Source organism: Rhinoraja longicauda, chromosome 4 (genome assembly GCF_053455715.1).
Source record: "Rhinoraja longicauda isolate Sanriku21f chromosome 4, sRhiLon1.1, whole genome shotgun sequence".
NCBI classification, from domain to species: Eukaryota; Metazoa; Chordata; class Chondrichthyes; order Rajiformes; family Arhynchobatidae; genus Rhinoraja; species Rhinoraja longicauda.
The window spans coordinates 21,433,202-21,453,439 of NC_135956.1; the positions used below are offsets into that span (position 1 = coordinate 21,433,202).

Genomic DNA, 20,238 nt, shown 5'->3' on the forward strand with positions numbered 1-20,238 from the left:
GAGTTATAAAGTGAACCGACTAGCTCGGTTTGGGGCAAATCTTGTGTTGTTAAAGATTGCCAGTATGTCTGTGTCCTGGGTTATAGTTTCTTCCTGCTCGGGTCTGATGCAGCTTTCTGCAGGGAGGCTACCCCTCATGTCCTGGTGAACCTGGGGCAATGTAGAAACAGTCAAAAACTAGTTTAAAATAATTGAAATGATTAAAAAACTGGAACCTAAAAGACCACTGACACGCTCATGTATACTTTAAGACAACAAGAATATTTAAACTTAAGATAAATAGTATGATCCAGTACCCTTTGCTTCCATCTTACTTCCCCTCCCTCATCCCCCACTCCATCTTCTCGCAAAAGTATAAATATTTTTAAAGGCCACTTTAGAGTTTGTCAGATAGACACAAAATGCTGGAGTAACTCAGCAGGACAGGCAGCATTTCTGGAGAGAAAAAATGGATGCCATTTCAGGCCGGGACCCTTCTTCAGACTGAATTTGTCAGTTCTGTTTCCTTTTATTGATTATTCTTACTAAAATCTACTATTGCAACTTTTAATATTTAGTTTTAGTTCAGAGATGCAGCATGGAAACAGGCCCTTCGGCCTACCCAAGACCATGCCAACCATCGATAACCCATTCTCACTGGTTCTACGTTATCCCACTTTCACATCCACTCCCTACCCACTAAGGGCAATTTTACAGAAGTCAATCAACTTCCAAACCAGCATGTTTTTGCGATGCGCAAAGAAACTGGAACACCCAGAGGAAACCCATGCAGTCACAGGGAGAACGTGCATATTTTACACACACAACACCAAAGGTCAGGATTGAACCTAGGTCTCTGATGCTGTGAGACAGCAGCTCTGCCAGTTGTGCCACTGTGCCGCCCCTTAACATGTTTATGAAGCTAAATATGTAATTGCTGTCTGGCTAATCCAGACTGTGCTTGTTTATTGGGGTATGATTGCTTGAGTTACCTTTTTTTGTAGTCTCTTTCTCCTTTGTTTTTTTTCAAAAGATCACAAATTAAAATTTAAGTGAGTACCAACCCTGAATTTTTTTTTCAACCTAGGTCCAACTGTTTTAGAAGTATTTAACACATTGTTGAAACACTTGCGCCTCAGTGTTGATTTTGAGTTGTCTAACCAGCTTGCGTCTTCTGATGCCTTATCAACAAACAATGATGAGAAAGTAGTTCAGGATGCAATTATACAGACCATTGGTGAGTACAGTTCTTTAGTAGTGTGAAATTGTGTATATCATTTCGGATGACATTAATTCTCCATGCATGTTAATGGTGTAAATTGGAATGGAAAATATTTCGTATTTTCTTTTGGTGAATTTTTACAACTCCTGTGCCATTTTTATTTCAACAGTTTTAGTGATCTGTTTAATTTCAGTTTTCAAATCAAGCATAACTTAGGGCTGGCAAATGCTGTGAAGTGCTGGCACTTAGATGGTTAAATGTCAGCAATCTGGTATCCTGCATTAGAATGCAGAAGCCCCGCATTTTCATAGTTATCCAGCACTTATACAAAGGAATGAATCTGCTCACTCAATGTACTTCATCTTGGACAAGACAAAGATCTGTGACTCTATTCATTGGCACTGCACGACAGCTGTAAGAAAGCGCATTAAGAATGAGCCTGAAGATAGGTCCCGACACAAGACATCGCCTGTCTATTCCCTCCAAAGATGCTGCCTGACCTGCTGAGTTATTCCAGCGCCTTGTGTTTTGGTCAAGATTCCAACATATGCAGATCCTCGTGCTTCATTAAGAATGAGTTTTGTTTTAATTGCAATTGCTTTGATGCTGAAGGAAGCTGCAGATGAAGGCAGCTAACCGCAGACTTCAAAGACAGTTAGGAATGGGCAATGAATTCTGGCCTTGCCAGCTATACCTATTTCTTGTAATTAAATGTTTTAAAAATCTTTAATCATCCCGACACATGTAGTTGTCAGTATTCTCCCCTGCAAGTTTCTGGAACCACAGATTGGAAACCATACAGCAAGAGAAAATGAGACGTGTGACATCTGAGAGAACACGGCAAGCAGCAGCCTGCTGGTGTGAAGCTTTTTGAAGTTTGCAGAACAGAGACTGAAAAAAGAAGTGTGTTTTGGAATGATGAATTTAGTGACAAATCATGTACGGAAAGGGAAGATTGAACTGGGAGAGCGAGGTGAAAATGAAAGGGTGTGTGTGCTATAGACAATAGACAATAGGTACAGGAGGAGGCCATTCGGAATCTGTAAATTTCAATGACAACATCTGGAAAAAAATTGGCTCCACAATTTTAAACTAATTTTCAGTACTAAATAATTTGACTTGCAGCAATTAACAGTCATTTTATCTAAATAGAACGTAAAATTGAAATGGCATGTGCCAATGCTGGAATCTCATGAAGAGCATGAGCTCAAGAAACAATTCCAAGAAGCCAACAGTAAATAATGGTGGAGGACCACATCTGACAACAGCTTCTTAATGTCAATGATGGATGGCACATCTTGCTGTTCCAGTGGCATTTATGCATAAATAAGCAATATTTTCTTGTTTTCCTGTTTTGGAACTCTCCAAACCCAAATGATCTGTCTGCAAAATGATAGGAACAATTTAAAGACTTTGCAGGTGTAATATAAATATAGAAAATGGTACGTCTTTTTTAATCTTCCATTTCTGTTGCTGGTTTGATTGTCTGAGGATCTTGGAATGCAAAGCTTTATAACTGAATTAGTCATTATGCATTAATTATTTTCAAAATTTAACACAATGGCTGAATTGGTGTTTATCTTTTTTAGGCTCTTTTGGGAGCAATCTTCCAGATTATCAAAGATCAGAAATAATTATGTTCATTATGGGAAAGGTACCCACTTCTGATGCTGGAGCTCTAGAAATGAGCCACTCTGGGTGAGTGTTGATTGCTGTAAAGTAGAAAGTTAGTGTGGAATTTAAATTTGTACCTTTTCCCTAATAAATTCTCAATCTTGGATCAGCTATTGAAATTTATAAGTGATAGGAGCAGAATTAGGCCATTTGGCCCATCAGGTCAACTCTGCCATTCAGTCATGGCTGATCTATCTCTCCCTCCTCACCCCATTTTTCTGCCCTCTCCCCATAACCCCCAATACCCGTACTAATCAATCTGTTCATATTTAATCAGTTTTGACTTGACCAATTCACCTCCACAGTCAAATGTACTACTATTAACAAAATTCATTGTGATAAGAAATGCACTGAAGGAATTGGGCATCCATTCTATCATAGCCAATATGGATCATTGCCACAAAGTAAAATATTTTTTAGTCCTCTGTCAAAACATCTGTTTATTGTTTTGATACAATTTATTTTACCCACCCTCTCATTTTTTTGTAAAGTATTTTTCGTTATGTCAATATATTGGGCGGCACTGTGGCATAGCAGTAGAGCTACTGCTCTAGTTCAGCATATTTACTGCTCGGTGGGCCGAAGGGCCTGTTTCCATGCTGTATCTCTAAACCAAACTAAACTTCCTGTGTCTTGTATCTGCCTGATTTAAACCTCCATCCACTGCTCTGGTGAAACTTCCTGCAAGGACTTTGGTCGCACCTCCGAGGTCCAATCTCTTTGGACAATGTGGTTCCCATCTTACCCACAACTTTAGTTGCCATTCCGCAGCAATCGAGCTCTCCCTGCTCTGCTATTTATGCAGCTGCATGTTTATCTGTGCTGTTCTCCAATTTCCGTTCTAGCTGGCGTAAAACACGGTGAAATATCTAGAGGCGACCAACTTTTGAAACCCTGCTTTTTAATTCTGTTTTTCCCAACTCCTGTAGGACCTTGTCTAATGATATTGTTACCAATATGAAGCACATTCTTTGATTTTTTTTCTCCCCCAGTTTAGTTTAGTTTAGTTTCTAGGTTTGGGTGAGAGATAGAGCGCGGATGAGGAATCTTTGACCTCAAATAACGTTAAACCTGTTGCCCTTTCCATAGCTACTGCCTGACCTGCTGAATATTCCCAGTATTACCTGTTTGCATTTCAGATTTTGTCATCTGCATTTTCTTTCATTCTTTGACAATTGACTGCTATTGAAGGACAATGGACTGTGCGGTGACTCTAAGTGGAATATTTATGTTTGGTAGCTGTGTTTATTAAATGGAAATAAATACCCTCAACATAACAAGCTAATTTTGCAATTTAATTTACGGTTTAAAATGTTGTTTGATCGCGATTGAATTAGAAGCAGTACATCGATGCTTAGATGCCGTAACATTGCATTTTCCAATCCCAAGAAACTTAGACTGATTTTGAATTATTTATAGGGAACGTGGAACAAGAGCCATCCAGGTCAAGCTACTGAGATCACTACTAATGGTGAGATTGAATCCAGAAATCTCAATTATATATCAAAAAATTACTCTCTAGGAGATTACTTGACTTGAATTTAAATTATTGAGGAAATAATTCTATCAAGTAATCCAAACAATCTCCAGATGAATATTCAGACTCTGTTCGGCTTTTCAGTGCTGATGAAGTGTGCAATGTTTTAAGAAGGGAAGGGGTGGGGAGAACAATGGCATGTCTAAGGGAGGGTTAAACTCGGATTATCAAGGTCATGATTACTTTAAAATAAAATCAGTCGACACAAAAATTGAGACAGGAGAGTACGCACAAATCTGTGACAAAAGGGGGAGAAAAAAAAGACTACCAGAAATTGTGAAATTCAATTGATTTCTGATAACCATGACATGCTCAGATGAAAAATCAGTTGGTGTTCCTTTTGTTAACATTGTTGGAGCCATGCAAGAGGCCAAAGACAGAGGTTAGAAAGGGAGTGAATGGAATGGACTGAGACGAGAAGCTTGGGATCCTGATCCGAAACGTCACCCATTCCTTCTCTCCAGAGATACTCCCTCTACCACTGAGTTACCCCAGCATTTTGTGTTTAGCTTGGGATCATGCTTGGGTGACACAAAATGCTGGAGTAACTCAGCGGGACAGGCAGCATCTCTGGAGAGAAGGAATGGGACATGCTTGGTGCCTGACTAGAGATGTTCTACGAAGCAATCATCCAGTCTGTGTTTGTTTTTTCTATTAATATGTAGTTTGAGAAATTACATTGGCAGCCTTCTACCTTGTTGCTATACCATAATTTACAAGGAATGAACTTGCATCAGTGGGCTTATTAGAGGGGTGACTTTGGAGAGAGATTTTGTACATTTCCTATGAAAATGATAAATGAATAAAAAATGAATTATATGGGGGGGGTCAGCTGATGAAAATTATGACAATTGAAAGGTCCAAATATTTAATAAAATCTCCAAAACAACCTACAGGAGTGTGGATTACCTATACATAACACGAGTGAAAAGGGGTTGAAAGTACTCTTTGGCAAAATAAAATTCACAATAGAAGCTCTTTCCTCGTGGAAATCTGCTGCAATTTTGTACCGAGGATCTTGCTTCACCGAAAGTGCTCGTCAGAACAGAACACCGGTACAGAAAGCATATAGTTTAGTGGAGATTAAGCACAGTTGAAATGAGGCTATCAAACAAATAAAGCAAAAAATTTAACTTGTTTATAAATTCAGCCAGAGGTAGTTCATTTTTTCAACTTTTTAATTGATGTAGGTAACTTCAGGATACAAGGCCAAAAGTATAGCAGCTGCACTTCCTTCTCCATTTTTAGAACCAATATTATCAGTCTCTTTAATGGAGGACAGTGAACTAAGATTGCTTGTCCTGCATATACTACACAACCTTGTTGATCGTCATGAGAACAAAGCAAAATTCAAAGGAATGAGGTAAAATTATTTTTATTCTAATATTATCACAAATGCTTATCACAAATCATTTCATACATATGAATGAGAAAATATTGTAATGTACATTATCTCTCAGTGAAGATCCCTTAAATGGGACCATGTTTATTGTTTGCCTAAGTACAGTAGAACTATGGATATAGTTTGATTTGAATTTTATGGAGATAGGAATATTTTGAAGATATCCCCTTATGAGAGCATACAATCATGGAAAATAATCTTGAATTACTTTATCCATTTGTCTTTAACCTTTCTGGAATGCTATAAAATATTCTTGTATGAATAAAAATGAAAGTCTGCAGTTGTTTATGATCTTAAAATTATAAGACTCAAATGTAACATTGCACATGAAATGAGACTTGTTCTGAAAACTGCAGTGTTGCTTGGTCACAGCCATATAAACATCGTCGGCTATTTGTCAGAATATGTAGTATAATAAGATGTGTAGTCTGAAGAAGGGTCTCGACCCGAAACGTCACCCATTCATTCTCCAGGCATGCTGCCTGTCCCGCTGAGTTACTCCAGCATTTGTGTCTATCTTAGTGTAATAAGATTATTTGAGCTAGTGTTGTAAATAATCTAGGAACCTAATCTTGTAGTATACTTGTATATTGTTAAATTGTAGTATTTCAATGAAGCACTGATACACGTACTCAATATTGTGTAGCTGAAAAGTAATTTGGGATGTATGCCTTTAAAGACTACTTCCATTTATTTTTAATGATTTTGTGCAGTAATTATTCATAACTCATTTTCATTTCATATAAAGGCTGCGTTCTTACAGGTATTGATGATGAATGCCAGTTATACCAGGTGGTCACTTAAGAGTCATTGGTCAAATACAACTATAATTGAGATGGTAAAATGATATGAAAATTGTTTCAGGATTGAAGGTTTCAGACTGAATATATTATTAGTGAACCATCACTTTTACCAGTAGTGACATCCTACAAAATTATTCACTAATAATTCCGTTCTTTTCTAATCAGAATCATCCCTGATGTTTCAGCGCTGAAGATAAAAAGAGACAAGAGCTCGAAGCAAGACATAAGTTTCATGAAAAAAGTAATTGACATAATTGTTTCATTTGGCTTGTAATGAATAGCTAATTGAAAATGTTGAAAAATGTCACAGGCATTAGTTAGGCTTGTGAGCTAACATGCTGGTGGATTCTTGTAGTTCTTCAAAGCACAGGATTATAAGAAGACAATGTATCAGGCTGGAGTTCTAAATTATTTAAACATTCTCTAAAAATCCTGAAAATTGCTCATTATTTCCTTTTTATCAAAAATGTCATATTCTCTTATCTGTTTATTTTTCTTTTTTTCCCCCTGTTTGTGTTGATTGTGCTATGGTTCCTGGCCCTATGTTTACCTCCATACAGGAGGCTGACAAATTTTGGGCATTGAATAGAAACAGTAAGTGGTCACATTGCATCGTGTTCAACGCACTGAAGCAACTCTCATTGCCAGTTGATCTATGCTATTGATTATATTCCACATGAGACTCCTCCAATTTTTTAATTCTACTGGTGAGATACTATTCTGTTCATGGGTTTTCCCCTTCTCTTATTTCTTCCCCTAACCCCATGTGTAAGAACAAAAATAACTTGCCCTGCACATCTCCTTTAAACTTTGCCCCTTGCACCTTAAAGCTATGTCCTCCAGCAGTTGATACTTCCATCCTGGGGAAAAGCTTCTGACTGTCTACCCTATCTATGCCTCATAATTTTATATAATTCTTTCAAGTCTCCCCTCAACTGCTGGTGTTCCAGAGAAAACAAATCAAGTCTGTCCAACCTCTCCCTGCAGCTAACATCCCCTAATCCAGGCATCATTTAGGTAAACCTCCTCTGCACTCTTCCAAAAACCTCCTCGTCCTCCTTGTAATAGGAGGGCCAGAACTGCAGACAGTACTCCAAATACAACATGACCAAAGTCCTATAAAGCTGCACCATGACTTCCCTGACTCTTACACTCAGTGCCCCAACCATTGAACGTAAGCATACAATATGCTACCTTTGCCGCTCTATTTATTTGTGTTGCCACTTTCAGGGAGTTAAGGACTTGGACCCCACGATCTCTCTGCACATCAGTGTTGTTAAAGGTCATACCATTCAGTGTATATTTCCCTCTTGCATTCAACCTTGCAAAGTGCAATACCTCACACTTGTTCGGATTAAACTCCATCTGGCATTTCTCCACCCGCTTCTGTGGCTGATCTGTATCCTTTGATACAGCATGGATGTGTCCATTGCATAATTCCTGATACAAAATTGACTTTCAATTTAAGGTTAAGGTCCTTAAGGTTTTATTATTTTCAGCCACCTAACAGAGACAATTAAATAAAACTTTGTTCAAAACATTTAGATTGCTTATGGTTTTAGTAATGCAGTTGGTAATGGCTCAATTATTAGATTTTTCAGGATCTAAAAGAAAATGGTCATGTCCATAATTACCATTGACCTTGATTTAAGTATTCTCAAATTGTGGGGAGCTTTCATTATATCCCCATTTAATAGGTTGAAATATGCTGCATCATTAAAGGCAAAGATTTCTAAAGGAGCATTCACAAAATGCTGGAGTAACTCAGCAGGTCAGGCAGCATCTCGGGAGAGAAGGAATGGGTGACGTTTCGGGTCGAGACTGAGGAAGGGTCTCGACCCGAAACGTCACCCATTCCTTCTCTCCCGAGATGCTGCCTGACCTGCTGAGTTACTCCAGCATTTTGTGAATAAATCGATTTGTACCAGCATCTGCAGTTATTTTCTTATACTCTTTTCTAAAGGAGCAAATAGTTAACTCTTAACCAACATATTATATTACCAACATATTATAGAACCAAGAAACTGCAAGTGCTGGTTTTCAAAAAAGAGACAAAATACAGTAGTAACTCAGTGGGTCAGGTAACATCTCTGGATCTCATGTTCTCCAGAGATACTGCCTGATACGTTAAGTTACTCCAAACACTTTCCTTTTTTTTAAGATCAACATATTGTCCTTTTATATAATGACAAATATATGAGGAAGAGGTGGCATGCAGGAAATTTGACAGAATTGTGAAATAATTAGTTTGAGATTTGAAAAACAAGGATGGTTGTGTCATGTCCGGCTGTGATCCTGGCAGTCAAGCAAGAGTTAGTGCAAAAGAAAATTGATTTAACAGAAACAGATTATAGTCATTAATTTTCTTCTAAAGAAGTTATTGACTACCAAAAAATGTCACTTGAATAATTAATCTTCAGGCCCAATCCACTACTCTGCAATGATTTTGGGAAGTTTTGCTATCACAATTAAATGTATTTACCATTAAACAGTCATTAACAATTTTCCGATCATGGTGACCAATAATTTAATTTCATTCCTCTTTACAGCAAGGACAACAGTTGTACAGACATATATATGTGGGATGTAAAGAAGAAGATAATGATCAGAAAAACTTTGAATCCCTATTCATTGCTTTTTTACTCGTTACAATTGAACTGGCCAATGACGAAGTGACCATAGACTTAATTCGTCTCGCCCTGGCTATTCAGGTACAGTACACAGTCTAAGTTTATGGCTTTGTCTCGAAGTGATTTTTTTAATGGTTAATAACCTTTAATGGTATTAATGCAAATAATCAATCAAAACTACTTTGAGGAATTGACTGGGATTTAATGTCTAAAATTCTACATCAATTGTTAATTGTAAGCTTTTAGTTTAGCATTTTAAACACTGATAATTCGACTAAGTTTTTTTGAAAATATTTTAGAAATGAATAACGTTTAGTTATATTTGTTTAAAAAAAATTTGTATGGAACCATTTATTGGCTATATTATTGTTCTGTAGTTTTTAATTTTATTAAAGTTTATTATTAATGCATTTACACCTTTTGAAATAAAAAATAGTAACAAAGCTAATGACTACACTGTGGACAGACAGCTTGATTGTAATCATGAATAGCCTTCTCATTCACTGGATAGCACACAATAAAAAGGCTTTTCACGGTACCTTTGTACACGTGACCATAATAAACTGAACAAAGTAACAAGAGCATGAGAAATAAGACCAGGAATGGCCAAATATCTCCTTAAGCCACTTTCACCATTCAATAAGATCAAAAGCCTTTTCAATTTGGCTTTGAATGTATTCAGTGATTCATTCTCCATAGTACCTTGGAGTAGAGAATCCCTAAAGGTTCATGATCTAAATGTCCACTCAGCACCTGTGTCCTTTCCCTTCTGCCTTAGTCCACTTGCTTGATTGAGCTATGGTAGTTTTTTTGGTCATGACCAATGTAATGTTTCTTCAACTAGCAGAAGAGATCACCTGGAACATAGGAAGTAGCATATGCTTAAAATTAATTGATATTTTGCCACATTGTAGATGATTGTAGGTGAACAAAGAACATTTGACATCAAACCAAAAATAGTTGCTTTGAAGTCTGAGAAGATAATTTTATTGCATGGCCATACTACTTAAAGATGTGTTGAGTGACTTAGATAATGATTACCTGATGCCTTAGATAATGATGTTTGGAAATGAAAAATCCATGTCCTCATTAATTTTCCTAATGTCTTGTCCTTTGTATCCTTCCCTAATATACCTATAACAAAAGTTCCATAAGCTCCAATACATAAATAACTTAATTTCATCCATAATTTGTATATGGCATTGAAGCTGTTCTTTTCAGATTGAAATGCAGTGATGTATTGCCCCATGTTAGGGGTAAAATATCCGCTTGCCGTATTGTTTCTAGTTTGGAAAAGATCACAACTTTCAGGAGCACGTTTAAAATCACTTGATTATTGCTTTTATTTCTAACTTTCTTTTTCTAATTATCTTAATAGGATTTGGCTCTGTCCAATGAGGATAATTTGCCCACTTACAACCGCTGTGCTATTCATGCTCTTGTGGCTGGGTACTTAAGCTTCCTGAGTCAGATGATTGCAGTGCCAGCTTTTTGTCAGCATGTAAATAAGGTAAGTTTTGTTTGAAATACTTTCTCGGGTCGTATAAAGAATGGATGCTTGGATATGTCAGCAGACTGTGCAATGCTCAGATGAGCTATTAGCTACAATGGATGAAAATATTTTAAAATGAATAATGCATTTGTTGATAATAGGTAGCCAAATTCTGAAGTAGATGTTGGTGTAATGGAAGGTTATAGGCATGTGGATAATTATGAGCATATAGAAGCACAAGAGACTGCAGATGCTGGAATCTGGAGCAACATTATCAATTTTTGTTTCTTGCCTCCCCCGTTCCATTTACTAACTTACACACGTGTTGCCCAGAGGATTTACCCTCTCCTCCCTTGAGGTTCCATCTGCCTTTCCCATTATTACTTTACTTTCTTTTCAGATTCCAGCATTGGTGACCTTTGTGTTTCTGCTTATCACCGTCCATGTGCTTCACCTTCACCCCCTCCTCCTCCTCCCTCTGCACCTGGCTCCATCGATCTTATTTTTCCGTTTAGTCTGCCTCCCATCTATCATCACCTGCCTCTAACTCACAACTCCATGCCTCCTACCTGCTGGCTCCACCATTGTTCACTTTGCCTCAATCGCCTCTGGGTCCTGTCTCACCACTCTCTCTCTCTCTCTCTCTCTCTCTCTCTCTCTCTCTCTCTCTCTTTATACTTGCTATCTCCACTCTCAGTCCTGATATGGGCTTTTGACCTAAAATATCAACAATTCCCCCACCCCACAGATGGTGCTTGGCCTGCTGAGTTCCTCCACCAGGTTGTTTGTTGTTGAGTAATGTCAGTAGGATTGGCAGTGAAAATGCCGTGCTCCTTGTCTGGTGGAGTCAACTTGGAGAAGTTAAAATGCAGCTAGGGTTCAAATGCCTTCTTCTCTCAATCTGGCTAACCACAATTTTAAGTTCCTCACAAATAGGATAACTACTTGAATGGAGTTGGGAGTTTCTTTAAATCTGTTCGTTGGATGCAATTATAACCAAGACCCAATTGTTGTTTTAAGTGCTGATTTGGAGCAGAGTAGAAATGTAAACACAAATAGAGGCAGCGCAGTGATGCAGCGATAGAGTTGCTGTCTTACAGTGCCAGAGACCCAGGTTTGATCCTGACGATGGGTGCTGTCAGTATAGAGTTTGTACGTTCTCCCTGTGACTGTGTGGGTCTTCTCCGGTGTGGGTTTACTCCGGGTGCCCCAGTTTCCTCCCACATTCCAAAGACTTGCAGGTTTGTAAGTTATGTAATTTAGCTTACATAAATTGCCCCTAGTGTGTAAGAAGCAAAACAGGGGTATCATAGAACTAGTGTGTGGGTGATCATTGCTCAGTGCGTACCCGGTGGGCCGAAGAGTCTATTTCCACACGATCTCTAAAACTAAATATTGGAACTCAATTCTGCAGTTCAGGTAGCATTTGTAGAGAGGGAGATATTTTAGTTCACTAACTTTCAAGCTCAGAAAATACTCAGTTGAGCTTTTAAAACACTGTTTTATGAAGTCTTCTTGTGTAAAGATAAGCAGGAAAGTATGCTTTGCCCAATACCTCTTGAAATGAAAACCTTGAACTGAAATTTCTCTGGACGTTGGCTTTTTCCAACATACAAGTTTGTTACACATGCACAACTACTGTTTGGTAGTAAAGCATTGCTTCCTATGGAATGTCTGCTAAGCCAAGTTCTGTGACATTTTATCAATTGATCATTGGAAAGACCCAAACCATTGTCTTTGGTCCTTTCCACAGACCAAGCCACAGATTTATCCCTGAGTTGAGCTTCCCAACCACATCAATGCCAATACTGGCTATCTATTTTCATCTAGTTCTGAAAATTCCCCTCCCTACTAATGTCTAAACTGTATTTTTCCAGCACACACTCAGCTTTCTCTCTCATTTTATCCTCTGTGAATTTGAATAATCAGAATCCTTTCTGTCTCCTTTCTTACACCATATTCCATTTGCTCTTCACACTACTGTTTATTTGCCTTGCATACTTCCCAAGTTAAGATACTGCTTGATTTTAAAGTTCTCGCATGTGCTTTCAAATTCCTCCTTGACCCTGGCCCTCCTGATTAGTGTAATCTGTTCCATCCCTGGAAATGCCTGATTTATTTGCACTCCTTTAAATTGTGGCTTCATTAAAAAGTAACTGCTCCATCTTGACAGATACGTCAGTGACCAAAGCTCAAAACAAGCATTGAGTTTCCATGTTTATATGTGGTTCAAGTGTACGGGAGTTAAATTATTGGACCAGATATCCAGGGACCTGGAATGAGCTGTATTGAATTGTCCAGCATTAATATTATATAACCTTGATTTTCTCTGAAAGGTGATTGAAGTAAGAAGCAAAGAAGCTCCATATCTTCTGCCAGAAAATCTCTCCAGAGAAAAGTATGTGCAAGTGGTTATAATCCTTAGAAATTAACTTAATTTGTGTTTATTTTGATCTAACAAAATGTCTGTGGTGTAGCAAATTAATCTGATCTATTTGCGTATCGGTATTAAATTCTGCATTTAAGTTGATTCTAAAGCTTAGAAGCTCATGGAGAAGAATACATCCAAATCACTGCTTGTGCATAGTTTTGGATGAGTATCATGAAAAAGAAACTAATTACTAAAGTTGGCATGAAGGTTTATATGTGAACAATCCTTCAGATCCCTTGTAATTATGTGAATTAAAGATGATAGATGTGCAAGAATTACAGAAATGTTGAAATTAAGGATTATGTTTCCATGCACCAACAGCTACATCATTGCATAGGCCAAAAAAAAACTAGAGGCCAGTTTGAGAATTTTAAAACTGCAGATTTCTTCTCTGGGCAACAAAGGTGATCAAAACAAGTGTGTAGGAAGGAACTGCAGATGCTGGTTTATACCGAAGATAGACACAAGGTGCTGGAGCAACTCAGCGGGTCAGACTGTTCTCCAGAGATACTGTTCGACCTGCTGATTTGCTCCAGCACTGTGTGTCTATCTTTGATAAAAACAAGTTTATAGAGTCATAGAATTATACAGCACAGAAATTGACATTTCAGTCCACTTGGCCATATTCATATATAACTTTTGTACTCGCTGTTATACTGTGGCATTCAGCGCTGAATCACTGTTTTGTGATATTTAAAGAGATTGTCAGTTGTTTCCAATTAAAGTTTAGACAGACTATTTGTGTACAACAGAAATGCTGAGTGCGTCAGATAACATTTGCAAAGTCAAATAAACAATGTTTTGTGGAATACGTTTCATTGGAATTTAAAAAATATATAGAAACAATAACTAAGATACAAAGAAAGGCTAAAGGAGGAAACAAGATTGAAATGTTTATAAGGTCAAAGCCAGGAAATGTTACTCTAGTGTGTTTGGGCTCAACCTACATGCTCTATCAGACAAAGCCCAAGCTCACTCAAAGTTTTCCACCTATTTCCTTGCATGAACCTCCACCAACCCTGCAACGCACTGACATTTCTGTGCTTATCTAATTCCAGCTCTTTGTACACTTTGTTTTACTCATTTTGTAGTGGCAGAATAGAATAGAAGAATAGAATTCCTTTATTGTCATTGCAACAGGTACAACAAAATTAAAATAGCAATCCTGACAGTGCATAACGCACGAGAAATAAAACATATATACAATAAATGCAAATACAAAATGTAACAAACAAGCGAGTAGTTGATAAATAAAAAAATAAATAACTACAGAAATGAATATGGATCACATTGTAGTGCAGTTTAAAACGTGTAACTTAGTGCTGAAAGTCAGTGTAACAATGCGTATCAGTGTTTGACGGTGTTCAGTTCACGTATGGCTCTGGGGTAAAAACTGTTCTTGAGTCTGTTTGTGCGAAATTTGATCGACCTGAAACGTCGACCAGAGGGCAGAAGATCAAACAGATGGTGGCCAGGGTGGGATGGGTCTTTTATTATTTTGTCTGCTCTGCTGAGGCAGCGTAGGCTGAACAGGTACTCCAGAGAGGGCAGTGAGCAGCCGATGATCTTCTGGGCTGTCTTGATGACCCTCTGAAGAGCCTTCCTGTCCTTCTCTGAGCAGCTGGCATACCATGTGGTTATACAGTATGCCAGCACACTCTCGACGGAGCAGCGGTAGAAGGACATCATGAGCTTCTCCTGCAGGTTGGTTTTCCTGAGGATCCTCAGGAAGTGGAGTCTCTGCTGTGCCTTCTTCACTATGGTAATGGTGTTGGTAGACCAGGTGAGATCCTCTGCGATGTGCGTACCCAGGAACCTGAAAGTGGGTACCCTTTCCACACAGTCCCCATTGATGTAGAGTGGGTCGGGTTCTGCACTGGTTTTCCGGTAGTCTATTATAAGTTCTTTTGTTTTTGAGGAGTTCAGGACAAGATTGTTCACTGAACACCATGCTGCCAATCTTTGGATTTCATCCCTGTAGGCTGTCTCATCTCCTCCTGAGATGAGTCCAACCACAGTCGTGTCATCCGCGAACTTGATGATGGTGTTGGTGGGATGAGTGTAGAGGGAGTAGAGGATGGGGCTCAACACACAGCCCTGTGGTGAGCCGGTGCTCAGTGTAAGGGTGGAGGAGAGGTGAGGGCCTATTTTGACGGTCTGGGGACGGTTGGTCAGGAAGTCCTTGATCCATTGGCAGATGGTTTGGGAAAATCCAAGGTCAGAAAGTTTGGTGACCAGTCTGCCCGGGATGACTGTGTTAAAGGCAGAGCTGAAGTCTAGGAAAAGCATCCCTGGTGTTCAAGGTGGGTCAGTGCAGTGTGAAGAGCAGTGGCGATGGCATCCTCTGTAGACCTATTTGCTCTGTAGGCAAACTGGTATGGGTCGAAGGTGGCTGGGAGGCTGGCTTTGATGTGCTGCAGGATCAGCCTCTCGAAGCACTTTGTGTGAGTGCTACCGGACGGTAGTCGTTAAAGCCGCTGATGACAGTCTTTTTCGGCAGTGGGATGATTTCCCACTAGTTCTTCCTCTGGCTAGCTAATTTGTTGTTTGGTATGGGAAAGAAATGGCATATTAGGTACTATTATTCAAAATGGTTGTAATTATTCCCATTGCTAATTTACAATAGGCACTGTCAACAGATAGTTTGTGTGCTGTTGTGGTCAGTGGAGAGATTATGTATCCAGTTCGTTTTTTGAATGCTTTCTAATTCTGAAGCATTTTTAATCTTGACGAAAGTAGTGTAATTATCATTGTTGTAAATTTGTTTCTTGGGTTTCTTTTACAAGGCTAGTTGTTTTGCACTTTACAGTATTTACTGAAGTAGACTTTATCATATTCTAGATTTGTCTGGTGTTTAATTTTATGAATTAATTTTTGTGCATTTTGATCAAATGCAAGTTACCCAGTTGGCCATGTAACTTCATGCAAAATTAAAGTTTAATTCAAATGTTAGTGCCAGCATTTCCATATCATTACTCGACCAACACATTAGAACTGATTATTGTACTTAATTTGTGTAAGAAGGAACTGCAGATGCTGGTTTAAACCAAAGATAGACACAAAAAGCTGGGGTAACTCAGCGGGACAGGCAGCATCTCTGGAGAGAAGGAGTGGGTGACGTTTCGGTTCGAGACCCTTCTTCAGTCTGAAGAAGGGTATCGGCCTGAAACGTCACCCATTCCTTCTCTCCAGAGATGCTGCCTTTCCCGCTGAGTTACCCCAGCTTTCTGTGTCTCTTGCAGTTCATTTCATTGGGGAATAATGAGGTTGCCGGCTTGCAAAGAGTTTTGGTTTATCAGCCCCAGATTGAGTTAATTAACTATTTTGTATAAAATGCCTTTTAACTTCTTCATCAGCCATTCATTTTTTTTTATTGTGGACACTATTTAATCATTCAGGCCCAAACTTATTTGAAGTTCTCATATCTTTTGATCTTCATTCAGCTGATGGATGATGTCCAAGATTACTAATTTGAATATTGTTTCTGCAAATGGGTGATTGGCAAGGGGGTGGAGGGTGATGGAGGCAGGGTGTGACAAGAAAGGACCAAGCAAGAAATGTTTGGAAATTTAAATGGTGGAACCATGTTAAATGCCACACCTAATTGTAGTCTATATTATCTCTGACCTGTTTACAGAAGCATGGGGGCATCAAGGATCCATACCAAATTAGTTTAGGTTAGAGATACAACATGGAAACAGGCCCTTCAGCCCTCCAAGTCCACACCGGCCATCGATCACCTCTTTACACTAGTTCTATGTTATCCCACTTTCTCAACACACTAGGGAGGGCAATTTGCAGAGGCCAATTAGCCTACAAACCCGCACATATTTGGAAGGATTTTTGAAGTCAGGATCGAACCTGGTGCTGTGAGGCAGCAGCTGTACCACCTGCGCCACTGTGTCCTCATTGCATGATGACCATTTTCTAAGGCTTCCAGGCTGTAAGTGTAGCAGATCTGGCAACATTTCAAATATAGTCAGATGATATTTCAATAGTTTTTGTTGCACGTTTATTGCATAATTCAGATTTCATGATTTTTGCAATGATTTATCACTGGATTTAAATTCTATGAAAAGGTAATTGGATTACTGGTTTTGCATTTGTGGAGTTTTGTATGAACTTACTCTATAATTTCTATCTATTTAGATTGCCCAAGTCCTTGGAGACACAGGACAAAAGCTGTATTTTCTTGCAAAACAAGATTGCTGACGCACTGGCTGGCAGTGGCTACAGTGTAGACAGGCTGTCTGTGCCTTATGTACCCCAACCTACAGGTAAGTGTATGTGTTACAATCTGTAGTATCTGTCTTTATGATAATAGAGGCCAGAAACACAGGATTGCTTTGATCTCTTACAACAAGATTTTTATTGGAGTGTTTGAAAACAAATCGGCAAAATTGATTAAGTATATCTTTGCCTTTGGCAAAAAAGTTTGATTTATGGATGATTTATTTGACACCTTGCAGAAACAAATTGAACTTGCAAGCAGGTTGCATGTATTATGGGAAGAAGTCTAATTACCTATCTGCAGGTGTAGCATGGATTTTTTAGGAGTGGTTAGCAATTCACAGAGTAGCTGTTTACAATCTTATTAATTCTTTAAATATGGTGAAATCAGTTGTGCTGAATTGTTTATGTGGTTGCTGGTTCCTGCCACATTCCTTGTCTTGAGAGTTATAACGTGGGAATTTTGCTTCACATTTATATTTGAAACTTGTTTTGAAAATTTGCACTTTGTTGGCAATGACGTAGATATCTCCTGACCTCAATAGAAGAAAATTGATGTGAGATTGAAGTGAGGCTAAGATAAGCCCAGTGTTTCCAACGGTTACACATTCAGAAATGGTGAACGGCTTCAATAGCCATGTAAAGCAGAGGCCACAGCTCAGCTGAATGTCAAAGGTTTTTATGGATAGAGCTTGGTCCATGAACATTGCACATGACCCTTATCAAACTGCTGCATTGCAGAATCCCCTGTTAACTTAATGGTGAGGTATAAGATTTCCATGCTGAATCAATCAAGTAAGTTGCAGCATGGTTAAAAATTCTGGGCTCAACCCATTCTCTAGAGGTCCGATAACAAAATCGATATCCGTTCAACCTCGACCCTCCCTCACTCTGCAAATTGTACACACGTTTTATCGCTATTCCTGTAACGATCAAGGGTCATCAACCTGAAATGTTCACTCTACTTCTCTCTCCACAGATTTATATTTTCCGCCCCCAATTTTACTTGCTGCATTTTTACTTTTTGTTCCAGATTTGAGGATTGGCCATATTTTCAAAAAGGTTACTCATTGCCTTAATTTGTCCAGCAAATAATATTTAGTTCATATGCCCAGCTTCTGTCATTAAGTGGCAGATAAATACTTTGTATCTTTTGGGACTCCTTGTCTTTCTAGAATCTGCATAAAGTATAATTGAGTCGGAAATTTCCTTTTAAAGTTTGTAGACATGTCATAGTCAAGACAGATCATTCTTTTATTTATTTACAATCGATTTATTTTAAAGACATGAAAACTTTTCTCGGAAGAAATCGTAATGATCTCTTCAAATCTAATGCAATAATGAACATTTAGATATTAATTTGCAGGTGACTAAAAAGTTCAAAATTTTGTTTTAATTTTTTTTGTTCAAATGCTGCTGAAGAAAAGCAGAAAAGGGCATTTGTTCATGGAAGTGGAAACGAATTTAAACAAGCAAATGAACATATAGCTTAATTTTATTTGCTCATAAAATATGGTTAAAATCAGAATTGTCACCATTTAAAATACATTTTTCATTTTTTTAAAGCATGAGATTACATACGTTGCCAATACTTGAGGATGATATTGCTATGGTTCATTCAAAAATAGAAATATTAATGTTATTTCTCATAAGTATACCTTTATTTTACACCTACCTTCACTTTTCTCTTTAATTTGTCTCCTATGCCTAGTCCTCAGAAAGTTTCCCACTTCAGGAAAGCCCAGATATAATTGCAGGCGGAAATCGAGAGGTAAACATTAGCTTAGTAGGAGCCGCATCATGTTTTTCAAACACAAAAGCATGGATGCATCCCAGCATAAGACTCTATTTCATCAAATTGTTGCTACCTTGCACTAGTTCATAGACATGAGCTAAATACCCGTAAGAAGTGCTGCTGCTGATTTCAAAGCGAAATGCATAGGCGTGCCATATCTTATAAATTGTGTAAGAATAACTGGCTCTTTTGATGTCTGAAGACAAATATTGGACTGCAAAATATCTCAAACTGATCAATGCATTTTCTAGAAATTGCTGAAAGATAAAAGCTATCTAAGATGTTATTGCAGAATTCAGCTAATATCAGTAATTACTTAAGTAAATTGGTTAACTAAATGTTTGAATTTTCATTTCAGCATTAAATCTGAGATTCATCTTGAAATTTAAAAAAATCATGTTAAACCCTGCATCTGCATCACTTAAACTCTTAAGTAATGGGCAAGTCCATCGGTTATATATTCTAGGAAGAGGAATTTCTGCCTGAGCTGGGGTATTTAGCCTTCCGTGCTTCAGAACCAAGGTTTATTCATACATCCAGTGCCATGAGTTTATAGCGGTGATGTCTGCTGTATTCCACAGTGCTTGTCAAATATTCAAGGTTTCAAGGTCAATTTATTATCACGTGTACCAATTAAGGTACAGTGAAATTCAGATTACCATACAGCCATACTAAAAAAAACAACAATACACACAACTACATAAAAGTTAACATAAACATTCACCACAGCGGATCCCCCACGTTCCTCACTGTGATGGAAGGCAATAAAGTCCAATCTCCTTCCTCTTTATTCTCCCGCGGTCGGGGCAGTCGAACTATCCGCACCCAGCAGTCAAAGCCCCATCGGGGCGATAGAAACTCCTGCGTCAGGGCGGTCGAAACTCCTGCGGCTTGGAGTCCCCGATATCGGTCTCTATCAGAGACCGCAGGCACCGCGATGTTAAAGTCTCGTAGACTCTCACAGTTGGAGGCCCAAAGAAGACCCCCCCCTCCGACAGGGATTGCAAGCTCCGTGATGGTAAGTCCCGCAATGGAGCTCCCAG

The 20,238-nt window shown here is 38.5% G+C and overlaps 1 protein-coding gene across 3 annotated transcripts in view; it reads left to right on the forward strand.

The window, feature by feature from the left end:
* Nucleotides 1-20,238, forward strand: part of efr3a (EFR3 homolog A (S. cerevisiae)) — a 97,775-nt gene that overhangs the window by 63,953 nt on the left and 13,584 nt on the right. For all 3 annotated transcript variants that reach the window (XM_078397323.1, XM_078397325.1, XM_078397326.1), the window contains 9 exons: nt 1,067-1,216; nt 2,791-2,899; nt 4,295-4,346; nt 5,603-5,775; nt 6,783-6,858; nt 9,167-9,328; nt 10,626-10,757; nt 13,076-13,137; nt 17,320-17,447. In XM_078397323.1, the coding sequence (XP_078253449.1) occupies nt 1,067-1,216; nt 2,791-2,899; nt 4,295-4,346; nt 5,603-5,775; nt 6,783-6,858; nt 9,167-9,328; nt 10,626-10,757; nt 13,076-13,137; nt 17,320-17,447 (1,044 nt within the window). The remainder of the gene's footprint in view (nt 1-1,066; nt 1,217-2,790; nt 2,900-4,294; nt 4,347-5,602; nt 5,776-6,782; nt 6,859-9,166; nt 9,329-10,625; nt 10,758-13,075; nt 13,138-17,319; nt 17,448-20,238) is intronic.